At 56.4% G+C, this 21,409-nt stretch overlaps 1 protein-coding gene across 10 annotated transcripts in view; it reads left to right on the top strand.

Annotated features, from left to right (window-relative positions):
- Positions 1-21,409, top strand: part of LOC124081144 (beta-adrenergic receptor kinase 2) — a 346,261-nt gene that overhangs the window by 149,849 nt on the left and 175,003 nt on the right. For all 10 annotated transcript variants that reach the window (XM_046427320.1, XM_046427319.1, XM_046427318.1 and 7 more), the window contains 6 exons: positions 290-466; positions 3,011-3,209; positions 5,284-5,426; positions 6,084-6,184; positions 9,074-9,137; positions 19,929-20,073. In XM_046427320.1, coding sequence (XP_046283276.1) covers positions 290-466; positions 3,011-3,209; positions 5,284-5,426; positions 6,084-6,184; positions 9,074-9,137; positions 19,929-20,073 — 829 coding nt within the window. The remainder of the gene's footprint in view (positions 1-289; positions 467-3,010; positions 3,210-5,283; positions 5,427-6,083; positions 6,185-9,073; positions 9,138-19,928; positions 20,074-21,409) is intronic.

Raw genomic sequence — 21,409 nt, 5'->3', positions numbered from 1 at the left:
GGGTCTCGGGGAGCATCTGCTCTCCCAGAGCAGAGTGTGGGAAGGACAGACCGGGAGGGGGGCTGCCCCTCTTGTACCAGTCTGTGTGTCCTATAGAAGGGGTGGCCCTGTTGTGCCACTGTCTCTCCATTGTCCTTGTGTCCTGAGTTCTGGTCGGGCCTTGGCATGTGGCTCCCAAGGACAGGACCACCGTGTGTGTGTATGTGTGTGTATGTGTGTGTGTGTGTTGGTGCTGCTGTAGCCGGGTCCCCGGAGGCCCAGGAGACCAGCCCTGTGTGCCGGCTTGCAGGCCAACCCCCCCGAGCTGGACCAGGCCGAGGACCTGGCCTCTCTCATCAGCGTCAACGAGTCCAGTGTCCTGAACACCCTTCTGCACCGCTACCGGGCCCAGCTGCCACACACCTGCTCTGGGCCTGATCTGATCGTCCTTCAGCCGCAGGGTCCCTTGGCGCCCCCTGAAGCCAAGGTGAGTGGGGACGGGGAGGGGCAGGGGACCAGGTGCGGGAGGAGGGGAGGACCCTCTGCAGCTGAGGGGAGAGCAGGACCAGGGCCCCAGGAGACCCTTCATTCCTGCCAAAGACAGTACTGGGGCATGGTCCCCTGCTCCTGGTGGAGAGAGGCGAGTCACTGGGGGAGCCCCAGGGGCACTAGGGATGATGTCAAGCTGGCCAGACTGGGGCATGGCCTGTCAATTCCCACCTGCCCCCGGAAGGCAGGCGTTCCCAGCCCGTTTTACAGATGAGAAGCTGGTGGTCAGAGGGGAGCAGGCCGCTGACCCTCAGGTTGAACCTGCAGAGGAGCCTGGATAAGACCTAGGCCTCAGGCTCGCCCCTCGGTGCCACCGCACTGGGCCGAGATACAGAAAGAGCAGCCTCAGTCCACCCTGATCCATCAGGCCTGGATCTGGCCAATTGAACCAAAGGCACAGGAGAGCTCTATGCGCCACCTTGTGGGGGGACCTGGAACCACAGTGGCATCCCCCTCACTAGTTCCCACCTGAGTTGTTGTGGGTCCTGGAGATTCTTAGTGGGACAGAGGGACAGAGGTGAAGGGGTCCCCTGGGCTGTGGTGGAGACGTGGAAAGGGACAAAGTGGAGAGAAGGGGACAGAAGGCCAAGGCTCCCTCAGTGCACTGTTCTGAGACCTTGGGGCAGGCATGGGCCCCTGGAACACCTGGGGCCTGGGAAAGACCACGATGCTTCTCTGGCCTCAGTTTCCCCATATGTCAACTGGGGTGTAAAGCCACATCTTGCCCTCTGGATCCCCTTGTGACAAACCCATTCCTGATCCCTGCTTGAGGCCAGGTCCACACAGAGGAGACAGTGGCCCTGCACCCTTCCCAAGACCTTCTTTTCCAGGGTGACTCACCTGTGCCCTCCAATGACTCCCAGGCCTCTCTGGGTGTGGGTGTCTATGGGCAGGGGCCTGGGAGGGCCTCAGGAGCCGAGTGGGCTAAGCTTGGCAGGTGCCTGTCCCCTCCCTGCTGCAAATGCTTGTGCCTCTGTTAATGCATCCCAGGTCTCTGGGATCTCTGAATCCTTGAGCAACCCCTCCAGCAACTTGGCCACCCCCGGGAGGGGGCAGTTTTATAGTCTGGACAGAGGGCTAGGTCCACATAGCTGTCCTGGATTTGGGGCATCAGAGCTTGCACAAAAGTGCCTAAGAGGACAGGCCCTGGGGTATCCCCTGATGGTGGCATTTGGGTGTCATGGTCCCCCAGACTCCTTCCCGGGGCTTCCCACCTCCTTCCCTCAAGTCTCCTGGCCTCTGCAGCCACACCACAGCCCCCCACTCTCCTGGGCTGGGTCCAGCTCTGATTCTCCAAATGGCCACCAGGTGGCAGCACAGACCTGCAGTGATGCTGGGGCTTCCTGGGGCTCCCGAAGGATGGGCTGGGTGACTCTGGGGGTGCAGCTGCGGGAGTCCTGGTCCCCAGGAGCTGGGGGCCGAGAGGAATGGAGTCCCTGTGGGCGTCAGCATGCGTGGGACCAGGGCACCGTTGGGCATGGCTCTGTGCACGGGCCTCCGCCCCTTCAATGCCTGTGCCCGTGTGGCGGGGTCCCCATGCATAGACACACCATGGGGCCACTGAGGGTCGAATCTGCGGAATCCCCCTCCCCCAAGACCAGGGTCCCAGCATCCCACGAGTGGGCTGCCTTGTCCCTGGAACTCCAGAGCAGGGCTGGCCCGAGGGCTCGGACCCTGTGACCTTCTGCCTGAGCCCCAGGCTGTGTCCAGCAGGGTGGGTCGTGTCCCTCCTGGGGTTTGTCCCCTGGTCCCACCAAGGCATGGGGCGGGATCTTGCCGTGGTCACGACTTGGTGTCTCGGGTCTTGGACATTGTCCTCCATGTCCCCTGGCCTCCAGGGCCAGGGCTCCGTGTCCCCACCTCCCCTGCGTCCTTGGTGACCCTGCGCAGGCTGTGCCCGTGGGATGGCTCTGTCTCTTCCTCTTCCCCTCCAGCAGCCGCAGCTCCGCGGGGCGGGAGGGCTGGTTACCAAGGTCAGGTTCACGTAGCTCTCAGGGGGTCCCCCGCCTCGGCCTGTGGTCAGGGGGCTTTGGACACAGCCTCGGAGCCCTCTGCAGCCAACTCCAGGACGGTCCCTGTCACTCGAAAGACCTGGGGGCCCCTCTGGGGTGCAGCCCACCCCGAGTCCCACCCCGGCAGCTGCGGATTTCATTTTCCTCCAAGACTTTCACGTTTTCCAAAAAGTCCCGGCCGGGCTGGCCCATCACGTCCTAGGACAGCTCTAACGTTGGCAGGTCCCGGCCCCGGGTCTCCTCCACACACCTGCCATGGAGTCCTTGTGCTCTCTGAGGGTCCCCTTGTTTGTGTGTGGCGTGACCAGCTGGCCCGGTGCCCTCACCGGGGACCTGCAGGGCACAGCTCGGTGGCTGCTCACCTTGGCTTACTGGTTGAAGGACATCTGGGCTGTTCCCGGGTCTTGTGGCTTTGTCCAGGTGGTCACTGTGACCAGCGATGTGACTTCTGTGGACACACATCTCTGCAGGTGCCCAGGGGCCGCCGGGACGGCTTGCCTGCCCACGTCTGCTCCCTGGCCCAGCGGGCCTACTGGGAGCTGCTGAGCCAGCGGAGGGACCACAGCATCGTGGCCCTGGGCCGGAGTGGCGCGGGGAAGACCACCTGCTGCAAGCAGGTCCTGGAGCACCTGGTGGCAATGGCAGGCAGTGTGGACGGCAGGGTGTCAGGTACGGCGGGCTCCAGGCGACATGGTGGAGGTGGAGACAGGGAGGGTCGGAGCGGGAGTGTGCGGGGCTCCCCTCCTCATAGCCATCTGACTAGATGCGCTTGCTCCTGAGGGCCCCCTCCGGACTGTTGGACACCGTTGTGTGGCTTAGATAAAGATATTTCTTCCTCAAGATATCGATGGCCATTTGCAGAACAGCAGTCAACAGTGGGCATTGTTAGAACCAGACACTGGACTGCCATCTGCTGGGAAGCCGTCCTAATAAGTCCACGAATCTGTGATAGCATGATGTGAACCGTGTGGGCCTCAGATGCCGTGCTGTGGTGCAGTGTACGACCTGCTGAACCGCACAGAGCGCCCCCTGAGTGGAGACAGGAAGGCAGAGCTGAGAGCTGAGGGGAAATGCACCTGTGCCTATGGACACGGGCGAATGTCCAGCAAAAGGGCTGGCAGAGCTGGTCAGGCCTCTGAAGCACACAGGAGGGGCACAAAGAAGGTCCTGGAGGCAGTGAGATTTGAGCTGAGCCTTAAAGATAGAGTGCCAATTAATGATCATCATAACTACAATTTAATGATGAGTGCATGTTTGCCAGGGACGTGCGTGCCAGGCCTTATTCCATGAAAACGAACTTATTTATTATTTAAAACAGGCCTGTGGTAGGCCATATAGTAGATGTGACTGTTTGAATTTTATAGGTGAAAGCCTTGAGAGTCAGAGAAGTCAAGTATCTTGCCCGAAGCCACACAGCCCATCTGTCCTGGAGCTGAATGCAAAACCAGGCAGCCTGGCTCCTGATCCCAACCTCCGGGCCAGGATCTCAGGCTTTCCTTGTTGTCCCCCAGGAGCTTTGGACACTTCCCCTCTGTTGTCTACCCTACAGTGGACATTTAGTACCACAGGGGAACTATATACCCATGTGTGGGGGCGTCTATCTGTGCTCTGTAATAAAAAGACCAATTTTTTTTTCTGGGAGCCAGGCACGGTGGCACACGCCTGTCATCCCAGCAGCTGGGGAGGCTGAGGCAGGAGGATTGCGAGTTCAAAGCCAGCCTCAGCAACTTAATGAGGCCCTGAGCAGCTCAGGGAGACCCTGTCTCTAAATAAAACACAAAATAGGGCTGGGGTGGGGCTCAGTGGTCAGTGCCCCTGGGTTCAATCCCCAGGACCAAAAAAAAAAGAGATTTTTTTTTGCCACTTTCAGGAATCAGTTTCTGCCCCCATTGAGGGTGGTTTCTGTCCTCCCCACTGAGCACACACGACCCTGCTTTTCTATAGTGTGATATTAACTAAGAATATTATATTATGTGTGATGCTCATAATAAACTGCTTTTCTATATATGATAACAACATCACCCCTTCGGGAACCTTTTAAGTGCTTTGCATTATTAAATCATCCAGTCCTCATGACAACTGCGTGAGGTGGGTATGTCACTACCCTCAGGTTGCCAGCAGGCCACCCGAGGCTCGGGACAGAGGGCTCCTTACTTCTCTCAGTCAGGTGACCAGCCAAGGCAGAGCCCACCTCCGAGCTCTCTTGGCCACTGTGCCCTGCTCCCTCCCCCAGGGATATTCCAGTGCTGTCCTGGGTCTCTTCTCTCCACCTGGCCCCTGTTAGGAGCAGGGGATGCGGCAGAGGCACAGTCCCTGCCCTCCCTCGGTGTAGCTCTGCTGGGAGTGTGTGTGCCTTTGAAGGTGGGAGTCAGGATGGGCTGTATCTAGGTGCCTAGCGGAGTGAGGGATGCACCACGGGTACTCAGGACTTTCAGGCCTGCTGCTGGGCCTTGGGTTCTGCATTCAGGTGGGGGAAAGTTAGCGTTTTGCCCCGTCCTGGATCCAGGAGGCCCTGGGGCAGCCGCCATTGGGGAGTAGTCCCGGCAGTCAGCTCCCCCTGGTGGACTGGGCCTTGCCCTGCACCCTGCTCCTGCTCTCAGCCTGGGGCCTTGCAGGCGGGCGCTCAGCGGGAGGTGTGGTCTAGAGCTGAAGGGGGGGGGAGGCGGGGAGCCGCGGGGAGGGGCCAGCAAGGGAGGGCCGTCCTGGGGGAGGCGTGATTGACAGCCTGCCCTGCACCCCACAGTGGAGAAGATCCGAGCGGCCTTTACCGTCCTCAGGGCCTTTGGCTCTGTGTCCACGGGCCACAGCCGCAGCGCCACCCGATTTAGCATGGTGATGTCACTGGACTTCAACGCCATGGGCCGCATCACAGCCGCTCAGCTCCAGGTGAGCCTCGGGGTGCACCGAGGCTGCTGTGTCCCCAGCTCCACTCTAATGACTCCACCCTCCAGCTGGGACCTCAGTGGTCACGGTCAACTGCGCCCCTCTTGCTGGGTGCCCCAAGTGTTCCCTCCAGCGCCTGGCCATCTGCTCTGGGGACCATCACAGGGGGAAATCTCCAGGACCAAGTGCATGGCCAGGCGCTTCTTAGCCAGGGGCTTAAAACCAGAAGCTGAAGCCGCGCAGCTGCGCTGGGCCACCGGTGGGTGACAACACATGGCCTGTTTGTCCCCATATCCAAAATCACCCGCCCCCCTCCCTGCCCCCCTCAGACATGCTGTTTGAATAGGAAATAGGATCACAGCCGGGACAGGGAGTCTCCTGGGTGCCTGATGGAAGGGACATCGCTGTCCCCGGCCCTGCCTGGCCCCCACCATGGGCACCATGGCTGGGGCTATAGAGGCTCCTGTCCCTGAGACGGTGTCCGAGGTGGCCCTGCTGGGGAACTTCCCTGAGGCTCACTGTAGCCGCTGTGTGTGGGGTGCCCTTCCCAGAGAACTCTGAACCCGAGACACTTGGACCAGGAGATGTGGCCTCAGGGGTGGGCGGGTGGCAGTGGGCAGACGGGCCCCACAGTGACAGGGGCCCATCTTTGCCCCACAGACGATGCTTTTGGAGAAGAGCCGAGTGGCTCGGCAGCCGGAAGGGGAGGGCAACTTCAAGGTCTTCTCCCAGATGCTGGCTGGGCTGGACCTGGATCTCAGGTGAGTGCCCGGGGTGGGTGGGACAAGGGACCGCTGTCCCCAGAGCCCAGTCTAGCTTCTGCCTGGAGCTGAGAGGCCACGACCCCAGGTGTGAAGAAGGGCCTCTGACTTCAGTCCCCCAGGGACACGGTGCTCGTGGGCTGGGATCTTGCTCATAGCCCATCCACTCTGAACCTCAGTTTCTTCCTCTGTAAAGTGGAAAAGATGTCTTGAAGAGACCTTATAGGATTCTTATTCAGAGCTGGAGGGGCAGGGCTGTCAGCTGGGACGGTGACAAGTGGGTACAGGGCCTGACAGTGGGGGAAGAGACCCCCATGTCTTCCAGAAGTCGTGACCTTTGTGGCTGCCTTGGGTGCACATGGCCAGGTGCCCAGATGGGGCGCCTTGGGACAGAGGGCGAGCTGGCAGGGCAGGGAGCAGGAGTCGGCCTGGCCTTGTCTGCAGGGCTTCCTGGAGGAGGGGGCCCAGGGATCCCCTCTCCCTCCTGGCTCTCTAGGGCTTCCTCAGGCATGTGGTCTCTCTCTCTCTCTGGGTCTCGGTTTCCTCATCTGGCAGACAGATCAGGAAGGTTCTAGTGGAACCCCCCGGGGTCTTTCCCCAGGTACATTAGCAGAAGGGCCTTGTGCCCCTCTGTCCTCCCTTGGAGGACAAGCTCAGTCTTTCCTGAGCCTCTAGCTGAGGCCAGAGGGGAAACCGTGTCCTGCAGAGAGTGGGCAGATGAGAGAAATAACTTGTGGATTCCAGAACAGGGTACCTGAGCAGTAAGGAAACTTCTGGAAAGCCTAAAGGACACACAGAAGAACTTGGCATAGGGCGACACAGCATCGTAGCTAAGACCACAGGCTTTGGGCCAGGCTTCGTGGATTTGTATCTTGGCTCCCCCACTTGCTGGCTGTGTGACCTTCAACAAGTAATGAACCTCTCTGAGCCCTGCTTTCCTCATCTGTAAAAAGACTGTGACTATGGCTACCTCAGGATGCTATTGTGAGGGCCAAAGAGTGAACACAGTGAGAGCTTTGTGCTTGCTGGGATTTGGGGAGGATTTTTACTGGCCTACACCCCTTCCGGCCCTGACCAGGTATGTGCTGGAAAGGGCTGGCTTTGGTGTCAAAGGATGGGTGTTTGCTCCTGGCTTTGCCCCAGGTGGGCCTCCCTGAACCTCAGTTTCTTCTTCTGTAGAATGGGCACTTATTATGGTGTGGGTAATTAAACAATATCACGTGTTCAGGCAGCGGTGTGTGGTGCCTAGGAAGGACGTACCAGGGCAGGGTGAAGAGGTGATTCTGACAGGGAGTTTCCAGTCCCCCATTCCAGCCCGCGGCCTCAGGAGAGGCTGCACTGTGTGGCTTTCCATTTCCGCATCTCTTGTAGCCCTGAAATACATGCACGGCTCCCCTCTTCCAGCCCTGGGGCCCCGCTCTGGGTCTCTCCTGAGCCCCTGGGTGGGCTGGAGAGGGGACGGACGGCTGGGGGCACCCAGGGAGCGCAGAAGGACGGCTGGGCCATGTCTGCTGCAGTGGCTGCCCTCTGCGCCAGCCCGGCCCGGTCCCAGGGTCTCTGGGTGCTGGTGGGTTTGACTTAGAGGAGTTTGGCACCTTTTTTTGCCCTGTGGATTGAACCCAGGGGCGCTTAACCACTGAGCCCCATCCCCAGCCTTTTAAAAAACATTTGATTTAGAGAAAAGACCTCACTGTGTTGCTTAGAGCCTCACTAAGTTGCTGAGGCTGGTTTTGAACTCGCCGTCCTCCTGCCTCAGCCTCCCGAGCTGCTGGGATGACAGGCGGGCACCACTGTGCCTGGTGAGTTTGACATCCTTGAGAAACAGGTCACAGCCGCCTCTGAGGAGCCCCAGGGACCCCATAAGAGTGGAGAAAACTGGAGCAAGTGAGCCCCCTGAGGCGGTCATGCTCCCCAGAGAGCTCCCAGGCGGTCTCCCTCTCCGCTCCCAAGGTGGCTGGCCTCCACGTGGAACTTCCAAAGGACGCAGAGCAGCTCCCCCGTCCACAGACCTCACCTGTGGGAGGCTCCTACCCATCCTTCAAAACCCTTCTCCACGTCTCCTTTACAAGAGCGCTGCCTGGTTCCCGCTCCTCCCTTTCACTCCATTCCTTTCTGGGTCTGTGATGTGCTCTGGTTCCTCACCTGCCATTGCCGAGGGGTACAGGGCTCCCCTTCTCACAGAATTGACTGGGGTGTTGGGGTCGGGGTCTGCTTACTCCTTCGGCCTCCCCCGTGCCCAGCAGAGGAGCTGAAACCGTTGAGGTGGATCCTTAATTATTTGTCAAATTGAGTTTCCATGGAATGGGGGAGGGTGTGAGGGATCCGTGGAGCAGGGCCCTGGAGATGTGTCCTTTAATCCTGAGTCAAGGGCACGGCGCCCATCATACAGATGAGGAAAAGTGAGGCTGGAAGAGAAAGGCCTGTCTGTCGGGTGGGAGGCAGGACTGGGCTGGAAGCCTGTCTGACAAGGTTGCTCCAGGCAGGAGCACAGGAGAGGGTGCAGGGTCTGCAGAGAACAGGGTGGGGGCGGGAACCAGTCTGAGCGGCTGGGAGGGTGGGCGTGGCTGAGGCCTGTGCCTGTGGCCTGGCTAACGTCCTGTGTGGGGGAGGCCGCCCTGCTGACCCCCAGAACGGCTCCATGGCCCTCTCTGCCCGGTTCCCTGGCTCTTCGGAGGGTCAAGGAAGGGTAGTCAGTGAGGAATCCTCAGGGCCAGGGGATGCCCCGGGCAACTTGGTGGGACCTGGGCTTACAGGAGCCCCTGGGCCCTACCTGCGGTGGCCACGCCCTCCGCCTATGGCCACGCCCTCCGCCTATGGCCACGCCCTCCGCCTATGGCCACGCCCTCCGCCTATGGCCACACCCCCCAGATCTGCCCTCTCTGCTTCCAGGACCGAGCTGAACCTGCACCAGACAGCAGAAAGCAGCACCTTTGGCATGGGCGTGTGGTCCAAGGTAAGGGGTCGTTTTTTTTGGGGGGGGGTGAGTCCGCGGCCTGGAAGGGGGTGTGGGGTGGTCCCGGAGCCACATGTATCCTTTGGCACTGGTCTCCATCAGGCTGAAGTGTGGGGGAGGCCTTCAAGGAGTCTGGGCTGACTGGGGAGACAGACGGGACTTGGAGCCAGGAGGTGGTGTATGCAGGGGTGACAGCATAGGGCCCGGGACCGTGTGGGCTGCACTTACCCCTGGTTCCAACGCCAGATATGTGGCATCGGGCGTGGAATGCAACCTCTCTGAACGTCTGTATAGTCCTCTGTAAATTAATGATGGGACTAGTCTGCCTGATGGGTTGCTGCGAGGAAGAAGGGAACGAACCCGCAGGAGCGCTTAGCACCGGGCATGACCTGCCCTAGTCCCTGGGGGACTCTGCCAGTACTGATGGAGCTGAAGGAGGGTAGGAGCCCCCCAGGCGTTTCCTGATGAAGGCTCTCTGGGGGGGGCGTGGGGGGGCTTGAGGGAGGGATACTTGATTGCCTAAGAAAATCCAACGTCCCCCTTGTTGGACATTTTACTCCTTTGTTTGCATCTTAACAATTGTGTTCTCAGTCCCGCCTCCCTCTACACACCTCCCCCACCCATGTAGAAGTGCCCAGAAGATGCTAAATGAATTTTCACTGTAGCAAGAGAGACAGGGGTGGAAGTTAGGGCAATCTCGTGAGATAAGGGTATGTGAGAGGGAGCATGAGATGCTGCTGACACCAGAGGAGGGTCGAAGGAGCTACTCAGCCTCGGTCAGAAAAGACTTCTTAGCCAAGGGGACATTTGAGCTGGGTTTTGAAGGATGAGTAGGAGTTCACCAGGTGAAGGGGAATAGATGGTTTCCTCTCCAAAGCCTCTTCCAAACGGATGTGTCTGGCACATAAGTCGTCCTGGTGTAATTGGATATTCCCATGCAAAAAACAAAAAACAAAAAACAAAAAAAATTCTTTTCAAACTCTGTGTTTAAATTGACCAAAAATGGATCATGAACCTAAATTTAAAACTTAAAACCATAAGATTTCTAGAAGAAAACAGGAGAAAAATATCCATAACCTTAGGTTGAACCAAGACCAAATTCATGTAACGCCAAAGTCACCGTTCCTAAGAATCAACTCCATCAAAATTAGGAACTTGTGCTTATTGCGCCTAATTTATAAATTAAACTTTATCGCTGGCGCGTATGTGTAGGGAGACAAAGACACGGAATGTAGGGAAGGGGACCATCTGTGGTGGCCGCCATCTACGGGGGACAGCGAACTGTGTTCTCCATGCAGAAAAGTGGGGGGACTGTAGTGTCCACGTTTAGCAGACTGAACGTTTTAAAGATGAACTTTTATCTTGTATCAAATTCCCCTTAATAAAGCTGCGGCAGGCGCACACCACACACACACACACACACACACACACACACAGGGACATGGATGGGTTGGTCCTCAGGCATCCAGTTCAGCAGCTCTGGGCAGGACTGGGAAGCTCCACTCAGCTCACGAGGGCCCAAAGGCTGCTGGTCTGGGGACCACACTTTGAAGGCCACAGGGAGAGTCTCCTGCAGTGGCTGAGGCCACCGGCTCTAGCTCTAAAGCCCAGGGCTCATTCTCTCCTGCCTCTGCCCGCATGACTGAGGGCCACTGGGAACCTCTGACCCTGAAGGCAGAACTGGAGAAGCTCAGCCGTTGGTTGCCGGGACTTCGCATGTAGCTAACGAGTTCTGGCCCAGCCTCTCACTCCATCCACACGGGCTGTTGGTTTTCCTGTGGTTTCCAAAGAGAAAAAGGGCCCAGGCCAGGCCCCGGGAGCCCTCCCAGCCCGGCCTGTCTGTTCAGAGGCTGCTGAAGGAACGGTCCTGGCGGGAGGGTGTCCAGACAGCGTTGGAAGTACTTTCCTGTTCCCTTCCCCCATCTTGTGTGTTTCTATGGGGTGTTTTTTAGACCAGCTGAATTGTGGAAAGTGCTGGGTGTTTCTCTGTCCTCTCCGGCTGCCCAGCAGGTATCAAGAGAAGGCTCCCTCTGTTCTCTGGAACAAGAACCAAGTCTGAAGCTCCGCGGGGCTTCCAGACAAGCTTCAGCTGGTTACCGGACTGGGCCGTTCAGGGACTGTGTCTTTAAGGGAATCTGAGGGTCAGCAAATGCCCCCCAAGAAGAGGACTTACTAGGCCTGAGTCCCCAAGGTGATCAGGTTAGCAGATATTGTAGGGAGACCTTCTTCATGCTGAGAAAACACCTTTGCTTATCTGAAATTGAAGTTTAGCCATAGGACAATCTTATTTTTATGAGTTTGCATAAGATTTTGCTTCCGATATATAAAGAATTGATAAGAGAGTAATTAGAATTCCCTCCTGAAATTATTCACTCACTTCAAGCACAAATAAAAATTTCCTAAGATTTATTGGGATGTATAGTTTGCCAAATGCTTTCACATTTGTCTTAGAGAGCCCTAACACCATGTTTCAGAAGAATTAGAATTATCCTTGTGCTATACAGATGAGGAAACTTTTTTTAAATTGTAGATGGACACAATACCTTTATTTATTTTATTTATTTTTCTCTGGTGCTGAAGATCAAACCCAGTGCCTCACATGTGCAAGGCAGGCACTTCACCACTGAGCTACAACCCCATTTCCAGATGAGGAAACTATTTATCATATTAAACAGTTTCTTCCAGAATATTCAGCATGGAAATGCAAGGGCAAGACTTCTAGACCAAGTTTTTCTTTTTTTTTTTTTTTCTCTCTGTGTCATGATGCCTTTTTAAACTAATAGTATTCCTTGAAATGAACACTAATCCAAATTTCAAAATTAAATTTGCATTATGGTGACTAGCCATTCCATTGCCCAGGACTGAGGAGTTCCTGAGACAGAGGATGTTCAGTTTTAAAACTAGGGTGGTCTTAAGAAAAGCAGAGCAAATTGATCACCCTAGTTTGTATTTGTGTATGTGGTAGAAATTGAGAAAGGCCACATAGAACGCTTTTATTTTATTTATTTATTTATTTATTTATTTTTATTGGTTGTTCAAAACATTATAAAGCTCTTGACATATCATATTTCATACATTAGATTCAAGTTGGTTATGAACTCCCAATTTTACCCCAAATACAGATTGCAGAATCACGTCGGTTACACATCCACATTTTTACATAATGCCCTATTAGTAACTGTTGTATTCTGCTACCTTTCCTATCCTCTACCATCCCCCCTCCCTCCCCTCCCATCTTCTCTCTCTACCCCATCCACTGTAATTCATATCTCTCCTTGTTTATTTTCCCATTCCCCTCACAACCTCTTATATGTAATTTTGTATAACAATGAGGGTCTCCCTCCATTACCATGCAATTTCCCTTTTCTCTCCCTTTCCATCCCACCTCATGTATCTGTTTAATGTTAATCTTTTCTTCCTGCTCTTCCTCCCTGCTCTGTTCTTAGTTGCTCTCATTATATCAAAGAAGACATTTGGTATTTGTTTTTTAGGGATTGGCTAGCTTCACTAAGCATAATCTGCTCTAGTGCCATCCATTTCCCTGCAAATTCTATGATTTTGTCATTTTTTAGTGCTGTGTAATACTCCATGGTGTATAAATGCCACATTTTTTTTTATCCATTCATCTATTGAAGGGCATCTGGGTTGGTTCCACAGTCTAGCAATTGTGAATTGTGCTGCTATGAACATCGATGTAGCAGTATCCCTGTAGTACGCTCTTTTAAGGTCTTCAGGGAAAAGTCCAAGAAGGGCAATAGCTGGGTCAAATGGTGGTTCCATTCCCAGCTTTCCCAGGAATCTCCATACTGTTTTCCAGATTGGCCGCACCAGTTTGCAGTCCCACCAGCAATGTACAAGTGTACCCTTTTCCCCACATCCTCTCCAGCACTTGTTGTTGTTTGACTTCATAATGGCTGCCAATCTTACTGGAGTGAGATGGTATCTTAGGGTGGTTTTGGACACCTTGCATTCATTGTCCTCCTTTGTCCTTCTGACCACTCCCCTCCCCTCCCCGCCAACTGGGATGGATTCTCTTGTGTTTCTACTGTAGCCGGGATTCCATCATCCCCTGAGAATTCACAGACGACCGTGGAGCGTAGTGACAGCCGGGCTCACATCTGGGACCAGCACTTAATCAGGGTGGCCTTCACCAGGAGACTTACCTCCCTGGGCCTCAACTGCCTCATTCCTAAAGTGGGGCTTGCAACAACCCCCCTTGTACCCAGATTAAAGGAGGTACAGCCCTCAGCCCTGGGATGGTGCCTTGCCCTGAACCAAAGGCACCCTTAAGATTATACAGTATGCTGGGTATGGTGGCGTGTGCCTGTAATCCCAGAGATTAGGGAGGCTGAGGCAGGAGGATCAAAAGTTAGAGGCCAGCCTCAGCTACTTAGCGAGGACTTAAGCAACTTAGTGAGACCCTGTTTCAAAACAAAAAATAAAGAGGGCTGGGATGTGGCTCAGTGGTTAAGCATCCCTGGTTTCAGTCCCTGGTACCAATAAAAAAAAAATAAGGTCATTCAGACCCTCATGGGTGGCACTGGAGCCGTCGCAGGGCAGGGCCTCCCGGGACCAGTTCCCTCCCTCCTGGGCACACTGTTTCGCAGCATGTTGGTTGGTGGCGTGGGCCATGTTTTCTCTCTTACTGGCTCTATCTCTGTTCTCTCCTCTTTATATTTTAATGAAATATCTGCTTCCAAGAGTTGATTGATGACACACACCCTGTAGGACCATCGGGGCCAAGGATCCCCAAAGACACACTGTCACGCAAACCAGAGGGAAATCCAGAAATTTTGTCACCCGGGAAAACCTCGCGGTGGCGTTTCTAGACTGTCTCCTAGTGTTTTTCTTGTGAATATCTGACGTAGTTCGTGACATGCCCTGTGTCACCGGACCTTTCACAAACAGTGTTCTAGTGGCCGGGCGTCATGGCGGAGCCGACTCCCTGGGCTTTCCCTTCCTGTGTCCACGTGCAGCCACTGACACCTTTTGTCCGTTGGGACCCAGTAGGGCTATTGCCACGGCGCCCTGTCTCTGGCTCTGGTCCTCTAAGGAGATGCCCTGTGTTACTGTCCGCCTGTCACTCCCTGGTGACACTCTTCCTGGGTCACACTGTTGGCTGGATCCCCTCGGCCCTAAGTGCCCCGACAGCGGGTGTCTTGTGCATCCCATTCACTGCCCAGTGCTCCAGGCCTCACCCCAACCAGGTAGACAGCAAGGGCAAAATAGATGCTCACTGAGTGAATAAAGGGACAGGCAGACCCGACTCATCACCTCCTAGCAATGTGCCACTCCTCTGCCGCGGTCTTGGCAGGGAACTTGAAATCCACCTGCCTTCTTCCTGTATCCAGGGACCTCCTGGGCACCCGCGGCCTGGGGCCTGGGAGCTGTGGTCATGGCTGGGAGCACAGGTGGGGTGGGGAGTCGAGGTGCTGAGCCCCCAGTATAGTGCGGGCCGGCTCTTGGGGGCCCCCTCTGTTCACTGTCCCCTGGTCCTCGGCCTGCGCCGGTGCTGGGGGCCACATTTCAGCTTTTAAACGAACCCCCTTTGCAGTCCGCTAGGCGCGGGGCGGTCTGCGGGCACACAGCTTTCCTCTTGTCTTCTTCAGCCGTCAACCGTGGAGGGCAGTTTTCCTGACCCAAGGACAGGGCGTCCGTGGCTCGTGCCAGAGGCTCTGCTGGGGCCTTCTCTAGCCTGATCCTCCCCAGGGCTCTCTGAGGCAAGGGGAGATCGAGATCAGGTCAGATCCCTCTTTCAGGAGGAGCAGCCCGGCTCAGAGAGGCCCGTTGACTTGCCAAGGGCACACAGCTATTCCATGGCAGAGGAGGACTGGGACTCAGGGGGTTCTGACCCCCATCCCGGCCCTCTTGCTCTTCCCATCCTGTCATCCCAGCCCCAGTCCTGACTGAAGACCATGCTTTCTGGGGTCCGACCTACCGTGTGTCCTCGGGTCACTTCGTCTTTCCCACCCTCCGTGTTCCCACCTTTAAGAGTGGACGACATTGAACCCTGGGGCGGCTCCAAGAATCAGGAGCTCCCGGTGTCTGAGGACGTATACTGACTCCGCCCTCTGCCCTCTGGGCCGCCTTGGGAGGGTGCGTTCACCTCTGGGCCTCTGTTTCCTCCTGTGTCCGTGGGAGAATCCCACGCCTGCTTCACTAGTGGAACACAGTAGGTGCTCAACGAACACCTTTTCTCATATCCGCTCCCTGAAGTCCCCGTGTGGACTGAAGGAGTGGGTTGAGGGGACGTTCAGAGAGGGACCTGGAATGCCCTGCTCCTGTGTTCCTTCCTGTGGACGGGCACCTGTCCTACCCTCCGCCAGGTCTCCCTGAGGCTCACGAATCTGTGCAGGCCCCAAGTGATGCTTCTCTTGCAAATGAGCTGAGTCAGTGGTCAGCATTTCCTCTCAGAACTGGCTCCCAAGCCCAGGAGACAGAGGGGTGGGGCCAGGTGGCAAAGGGGTGGGGCCAGGTGGCAAAGGGGCGGGGCTGGGAGGTAGAAGAGTGGGCAGGGAGGCAGAGGGGTGGGGCTGGGAGCCAGGAGTCAGAGCAGCAGGGCTAGGAATCAGAGGGGTGGACCCAGAATGCAGAGGGGTGGGGCAAGGAGAAAGAGGGGGTGGGGCCAGGTGGCAGATGGATGGGGCTAAGAGGTAGCAGGGTGGGGCCAGGAGGCAGCAGGGTGGGGCTAGGAGGTAGGGGATGGGGCCAGGAGTCAGGGCAGAAGGGCTAGGAGTCAAAGGGGTGGACCCAGAAAGCAGAGGGGTGGGGCAGGAGTCAGAGGGGTGGAACCAGGCAGAAGGGTGGGGCCAGGAGTCAGGGGGTGGGGCCAGGAGGTAGGGATGGGGTTAGGAGACAGAGGGGCTGGGTGAGCAGGCAAAGGCATGGAGAGTCAGGGGATGAGGCTAGGTGAGAGAGGGGCGGGGCTAGGAGACAGGGGTGGGGCCAGGAGTCAGGGGGTGGGGCCAGGAGATGGGGATGTGGTTAGGAGCCAGAGGGGCTGGACCAGCAGGCAGAGGTGTGGTGGGAGAGTGGGGCTAGGTGGAGAGGGGCGGGACCAGGAGGCGGAGGCCGGGGTACCCTGGCTGGTAGGCTGTAGAGGTACACGCGTGTCCACCTGGCCTGGAGGAGTGGCATATCCATGAATCGCTCAGACTCAGGTGTGCCCGAGGATCCCGCCTTGCTCATGACCGGGTCCTGGTCACCTCAGCCAGGGATTTCATCAGAGAGCATCTCCCTGCTGCAAACAGTGGCGCCCACTACCCGTGGCCCTGCCAGAGCAGCCTGTACCACCCACGGTAGGCCCAGAGTTCTCAGCACCCAAGCCTACCTTTCTCTGCAGCCCCCTTGACCTTGCAAGGGACACCCTCCTGCTTCCCAGCACACACCCACCTCGCTCATGCCCCTTTCCCTTGTGACTGGCTTCAGGTACCACTCCTTCCCGGAAGCCTGCCTTCACCCCATGCCGTCTTCCAGTCCTGGGCACACACTGCGTCCCATCTGCTGGCACATCTGTGTCCCTCCGTGGCCGGGGAGTCCCTCGAGGGCAGGGTGATGCTGGCGTGAACTTGGGTGGCAGTGGGGAAAGGCGTCACACAGAAGCGTGGAGGAGGGAGACAGGGCTGAGTATGGACCACCATTTATTGAGCACCACTGGATGCCATCCCTGTGCCAGGTGCTTTCTGACCCATTTGGTCCTGGTCGCAGCCCTAAGAGGAAAGTTGAATGTCATGTCCATTTTAAAGAAGCAGAAACCGAGTCTCCAAGCAAGGATAAGAGACCTGGGCACAGCCTCTGGGAGGGCAGAATGGAGAGTGTGTCCCGTTCTGTGTGTGACCCAGCCCCGTGCCTGCTTTGCAGGAGCCCCTGGGTGTGCAGACCTGGCCCAATCTAAAACAGAGAGCATTTGGATTTTATTTCCCCCCTAAATTACTTGCATTCTTGAGGGCTTCAATCGCATCAGACAAACCCTGAGCTTCTTGTGACTTGACTTTTTGCCTTGCACTGACTTTTAAAAAGTTGAATTAAACATATAAACTATGCTAATATTAAGTAAACGGCTCAATGATGTTTATATCCTTAAACACACCAGCAACCACCCTGCCCATCAGGACTTTGAACACCCCTCACTCCTCCCAAGGCTCCCTAGAGCCCCCTCCCAGGCACCCCCACCCCACACTTGTTTTCTACCTTACCTCAGTTCGCCCATTCTTTTTTGTGGGGCAGGATACTCAACCACTGAGCCACCTCCCCAGCCCTATTTTGGATTTTATTTAGAGACAGGGTCTCACTGAGTTGCTTAGGGCCTCTCCGTTGCTGAGGCTGGCTTTGAACTTGTGATCCTCCTGCCTCAGCCTCCTGAGCCGCTGGCCATACAGGTGTGTACCTGGCAGTCTGCCCATTCTTGAACTTCACATAAATAGAAGCACAGGATGTGGTTGCTTTGGTTTGAATGTATCACCCCAAGGCCTGTGCATTGGAGACTTAACCCCCAAATTCCTATGATGGATGGTAGTTGAGGTACTTGGGTAATTTAGGAGGTAATTAGAATTGAATGAGGCCATGACAGCAGGGGCCCCCATGATGACATTAGTGGCTTTTTAAGAAGAGACCAAGAGACCTGAGCTAGCACACTTGTTTTATCCCGCCATGGAACTCCCTCCACCATGTTGTGTTGTAGCAAGAAGTCCCTCACCTGATGTAGCACCATGCTCTTGGATTTCCAGAGCTGAGAGTCGAATAAATTTCCATTCTTTGCAAATCCCCCAGTCTCACCTATTTCCTTAAAGGTGAAAAAAAGAGAGACAAAGACAGTGACCTTCTGGGTCTGACTTCTTTGGCACAACTCTGGGTCTGTGGGGTTCACACTGGGTCTGTGTTTGCCTGTGTGGCTTGTTCTTTTTCATTGTTGCGTAGTTCTCCGTGGCTGATGTCTGTGCCTAGGGTGCCGCCTTGGCTTATCTCTTCTCCTCCTGATAAACATGTGAGTCAACTCCTTACCCTCTCTTGGCTTGTGTCTATTTTCATGATTTTTTGATCCAAGGAGGGGCTTTGGTCAGGGCATTATGTAGAAATGCCTAAAGAGCAATCGGCTCTGTAGAAGTTTAAGAAACTCTAGCCATCCTCCTGGTCCTAATCATTTGGGATCAGAAACAGATGTGTTTGTTGAGCTCGGTTTTCTGTTTCAGAGGGACCTGGGGGTGGGAGAGAGCGAGGCCAACGGGGTTCAGTGGAAGTTTCCCTCCTGTTCTCTTCCCCGAGCTCCGCGGGGGATGATGGAGTCCCCGCGTAATTTAAAGTCAAAAGCTCAGGGCCGGCCGTGGGAGCATAATAAATGTGTTGTCGCTGTCCTCCTGGTGTCCTTTCTTGGCTACTTTGAAATCTCATAAATAACCGAGAGCCGGGTGAGGTCCTTCCTTCCCTCCCCACACTCCTGCGGAGCAGCTTCGGTTGCTAGGCTGAGCTCCTGGTTGCTAGGGCTTCTGTGGTCCTGTGGTGGCCCAGACATATGACAGATCGGCGGAACATGCCTCTGCTATTCATTGAAACGTTTCCACAGCCAATCTCTCAATGTCACTGCACGCTTTGACGTCGTCCCCATTGCCCGGTGATCCTTTGCAGGTTCCCAGTTAGACGAAGTGGCTTCAATGGAAGGGACTAGTGGCTTGGGTTGGAGTCAGGAAAGCCGGCCTCTTGTCTCAGATCTGATGTTAATTTTCTGTGGAAGATGGGACAAGTGTTGTCCCCTCTCTGGGCAGGGGACTCTACAAGATTCAAAGACCTGTCAGCCTGAGCGGCCAACCGTCTGTCACCGCGGTCTCTGAGGGGACCCAGTGCTGATCAGTTCCTCATTATCTGCTGGTGGCTTCTTGACAAAATGTTCCTCTTCCAGGTGTCTGTTCCCCACCCAGCAGGCTCCTGGGCTGAATCTCCGTGGCCAGATGGTGCGGGCACGAGAGTTTCAGACAAATTCTAATATTCAATCAGACATAATTGGGATCATAAATCAGAAAACAAAACACAACAGACCCAAACCTCTGCACCCGCCCCCCCCCCCCCAAGACATCTGATGGTGTCCTTGTCTCTTGTGTCCTGCTCACACATCTTCTGGCAGCCCCCGTGCTGAGCTGGGGATGGCACTCTGGCTTTAGTGCAGTGGCCGCAGTAGCTGATGGTTGGAAGGGGTGATGTCCAGAAAGCGATCGGGGGCCCCCAGGGACGGTGATGGATTAGTGATGTCTGCCCCGGGTCTGGGCTGTGGGTGGGGGCTCGTCCAGCCCTTGCCCGTGGTGGCTGGACCTGAAAGCGCCTGCTCTTTGATGTTGTGCCTGAGGCCTTCCGGCGGCCTGCTGGTGGCTCCCCAGGCTGTGTCCTCTCCCCTTCTGTGTCTGACCCACCTCCAAAAATAATCACTCTGTGTCCATGTTCAGTTGGGTCCCTGTGGTCTCCAAAAATCTCCTTCGTTTGCTTATGTGGGTCCCTGTGCCTGTCCCTGTGACTGTCCCTGTGCCTGTCTGAGACAGCCTCCGAGGCCAGGCCAGGGCTTTGCCCATCTCCGCACCCCAGACCCGAGCTCAGCACAAGGCGGTCAGAAGCCAACCTGCCTCCCAAAGCCAGAGAGAAACGTGCTTTTCTGGCTGTCCCAGCAGCCCGGGTTGGGTGTCAGCTCTCCTTGGCTTCATCGTGATGACTTACTGACCGCACAGTCCTGGGACTGACCTTGGCTTTGGGCTGTGGGTTGGCCCTTCCTGTTTGTGCTCACGGCCACTCCCCCTCTCTCTTTGCCTTCAGCCTGAAGACAAGCAGAAGGCAGGGGCGGCCTTTGCCCAGCTCCGGGGCGCCATGGAGACGCTGGGCATCTCAGAGAGCGAGCAGCGGGCCATTTGGCGGGTGCTGGCGGCCATCTACCACCTCGGCGTGGCCGGAGCCTGCAAAGGTAGGTCCCTCCTGCGGCGCTCACCTGGGCACCTGGCCATCCCCTTGGGCGGGTGTCCGACCAGAACCTTCCCTGGGGAGGTAGGGACAGGGTCGATCTGTCACCTTCCACGTGTCTGGGGCTGCCTGCGGATCCGCAGAGCAACAAGGAAACATGCTGGGATTTTCAAAGGAACCTTCTGGAACAGGGTGTCCCAAAGAGCCTTCTGCACTCTGGAGATATCTGTCTGTGCCATCGGCTACGGTAGCCACCTGCCCTCTGTGGCTATAGGGCACTTGGAATGGAGTCTGCGCGACCCAGGGGTTGCATGTTTGATTTCTTCTGTGGAGTTGATTTAAACCTCAGAGCTGTTTGCAGCCATCAGGGACGGGGCGCAGCGGCCGTGGAACACAGCGGAGTCTGGGGCTGGGCGATGCAGGCCCCTCTCTCCCTGCTGAATCCACTAGGCCGTCTCTGTCCGCTCTGAATCGTCTGCTGATTGTGGCTACTCCCCCCTGGTCTCTCTAGCGGGTCCAGCGTCCCCTCTTGCCCCTCCCACTCCTGTCCGGCCATGTGCTGTGCCCTCTAGATCCCTTAGACGAGGTGTTCGCCTTCTTTAGGAGTTTGGCCTGGACTGCTGCAGTAGCCTCTCGCTGGTTCTCTCGCTCCTTGGTCACGGGCTCTGGGCTGCTTTCTGGGATCTCGACCCATGTGCTGGTTTACAAGCCCCCACGGCTCCCCTCACCTGCCAAACCAAGCAGACGGCCCTGGGTGGTGTGGGCCTCGCGATCCAGTCTCTTGTTGTGTTGCGCTGGCGCTGTGCAGGGTTCTGGGGAGGCAGAGGGTGTCAGAAGCCATGAGGTCCCTCCTCACGGAGCCCGGGGTGCCCCGGATCTCCCGGTGTCCCTGCCTCAGTCTTTCCAGTAGGGAGTGGCTTCCTTTGGACCCCAATGTAGAGGTGGGACTGTTGAATGAACACCCGCGTGAAGAGGGGCCTGTCAGGGGCTCGGCTGACCTCTGGGCTATTCCTGGGGGGGGTAGATTCCTCAAGAAGGTGCCCACACATTTGTGGGCCTCATGTCCCCTTCTTTTCATCCACTGATCTTGGAAATTTCTAGAACTAATGCTCAGTCAGGGACAAGCAGGGTGGGGGTTCCACAAGGACCCCGGCTGAGCAGCGACGTGGCCAGGCAAATGTCAAAGAAGCAGGTATCCGACGCCTTCCAGAAACAGCCCTGGGCTTCTCGGTGCCCTGACTGTTTGGTGGTACTACTGGTTTGATGAGGGCCGTGACACCTCTAGCCCAATGTCCCTGGCACCAAGGCCAACCTGGGCCAGGTGCACCCCAGCGTAGGAA

This window comes from Marmota monax, unplaced genomic scaffold (genome assembly GCF_021218885.2).
Source record: "Marmota monax isolate L192 unplaced genomic scaffold, Marmota_monax_Labrador192_F-V1.1 WCK01_AAM20220418_F8-fsc00177, whole genome shotgun sequence".
Lineage (NCBI taxonomy): Eukaryota > Metazoa > Chordata > Mammalia > Rodentia > Sciuridae > Marmota > Marmota monax.
The sequence above is the reverse complement of the archived record's forward strand: the minus strand, read 5'-3'. Positions and strand labels throughout refer to the sequence as shown.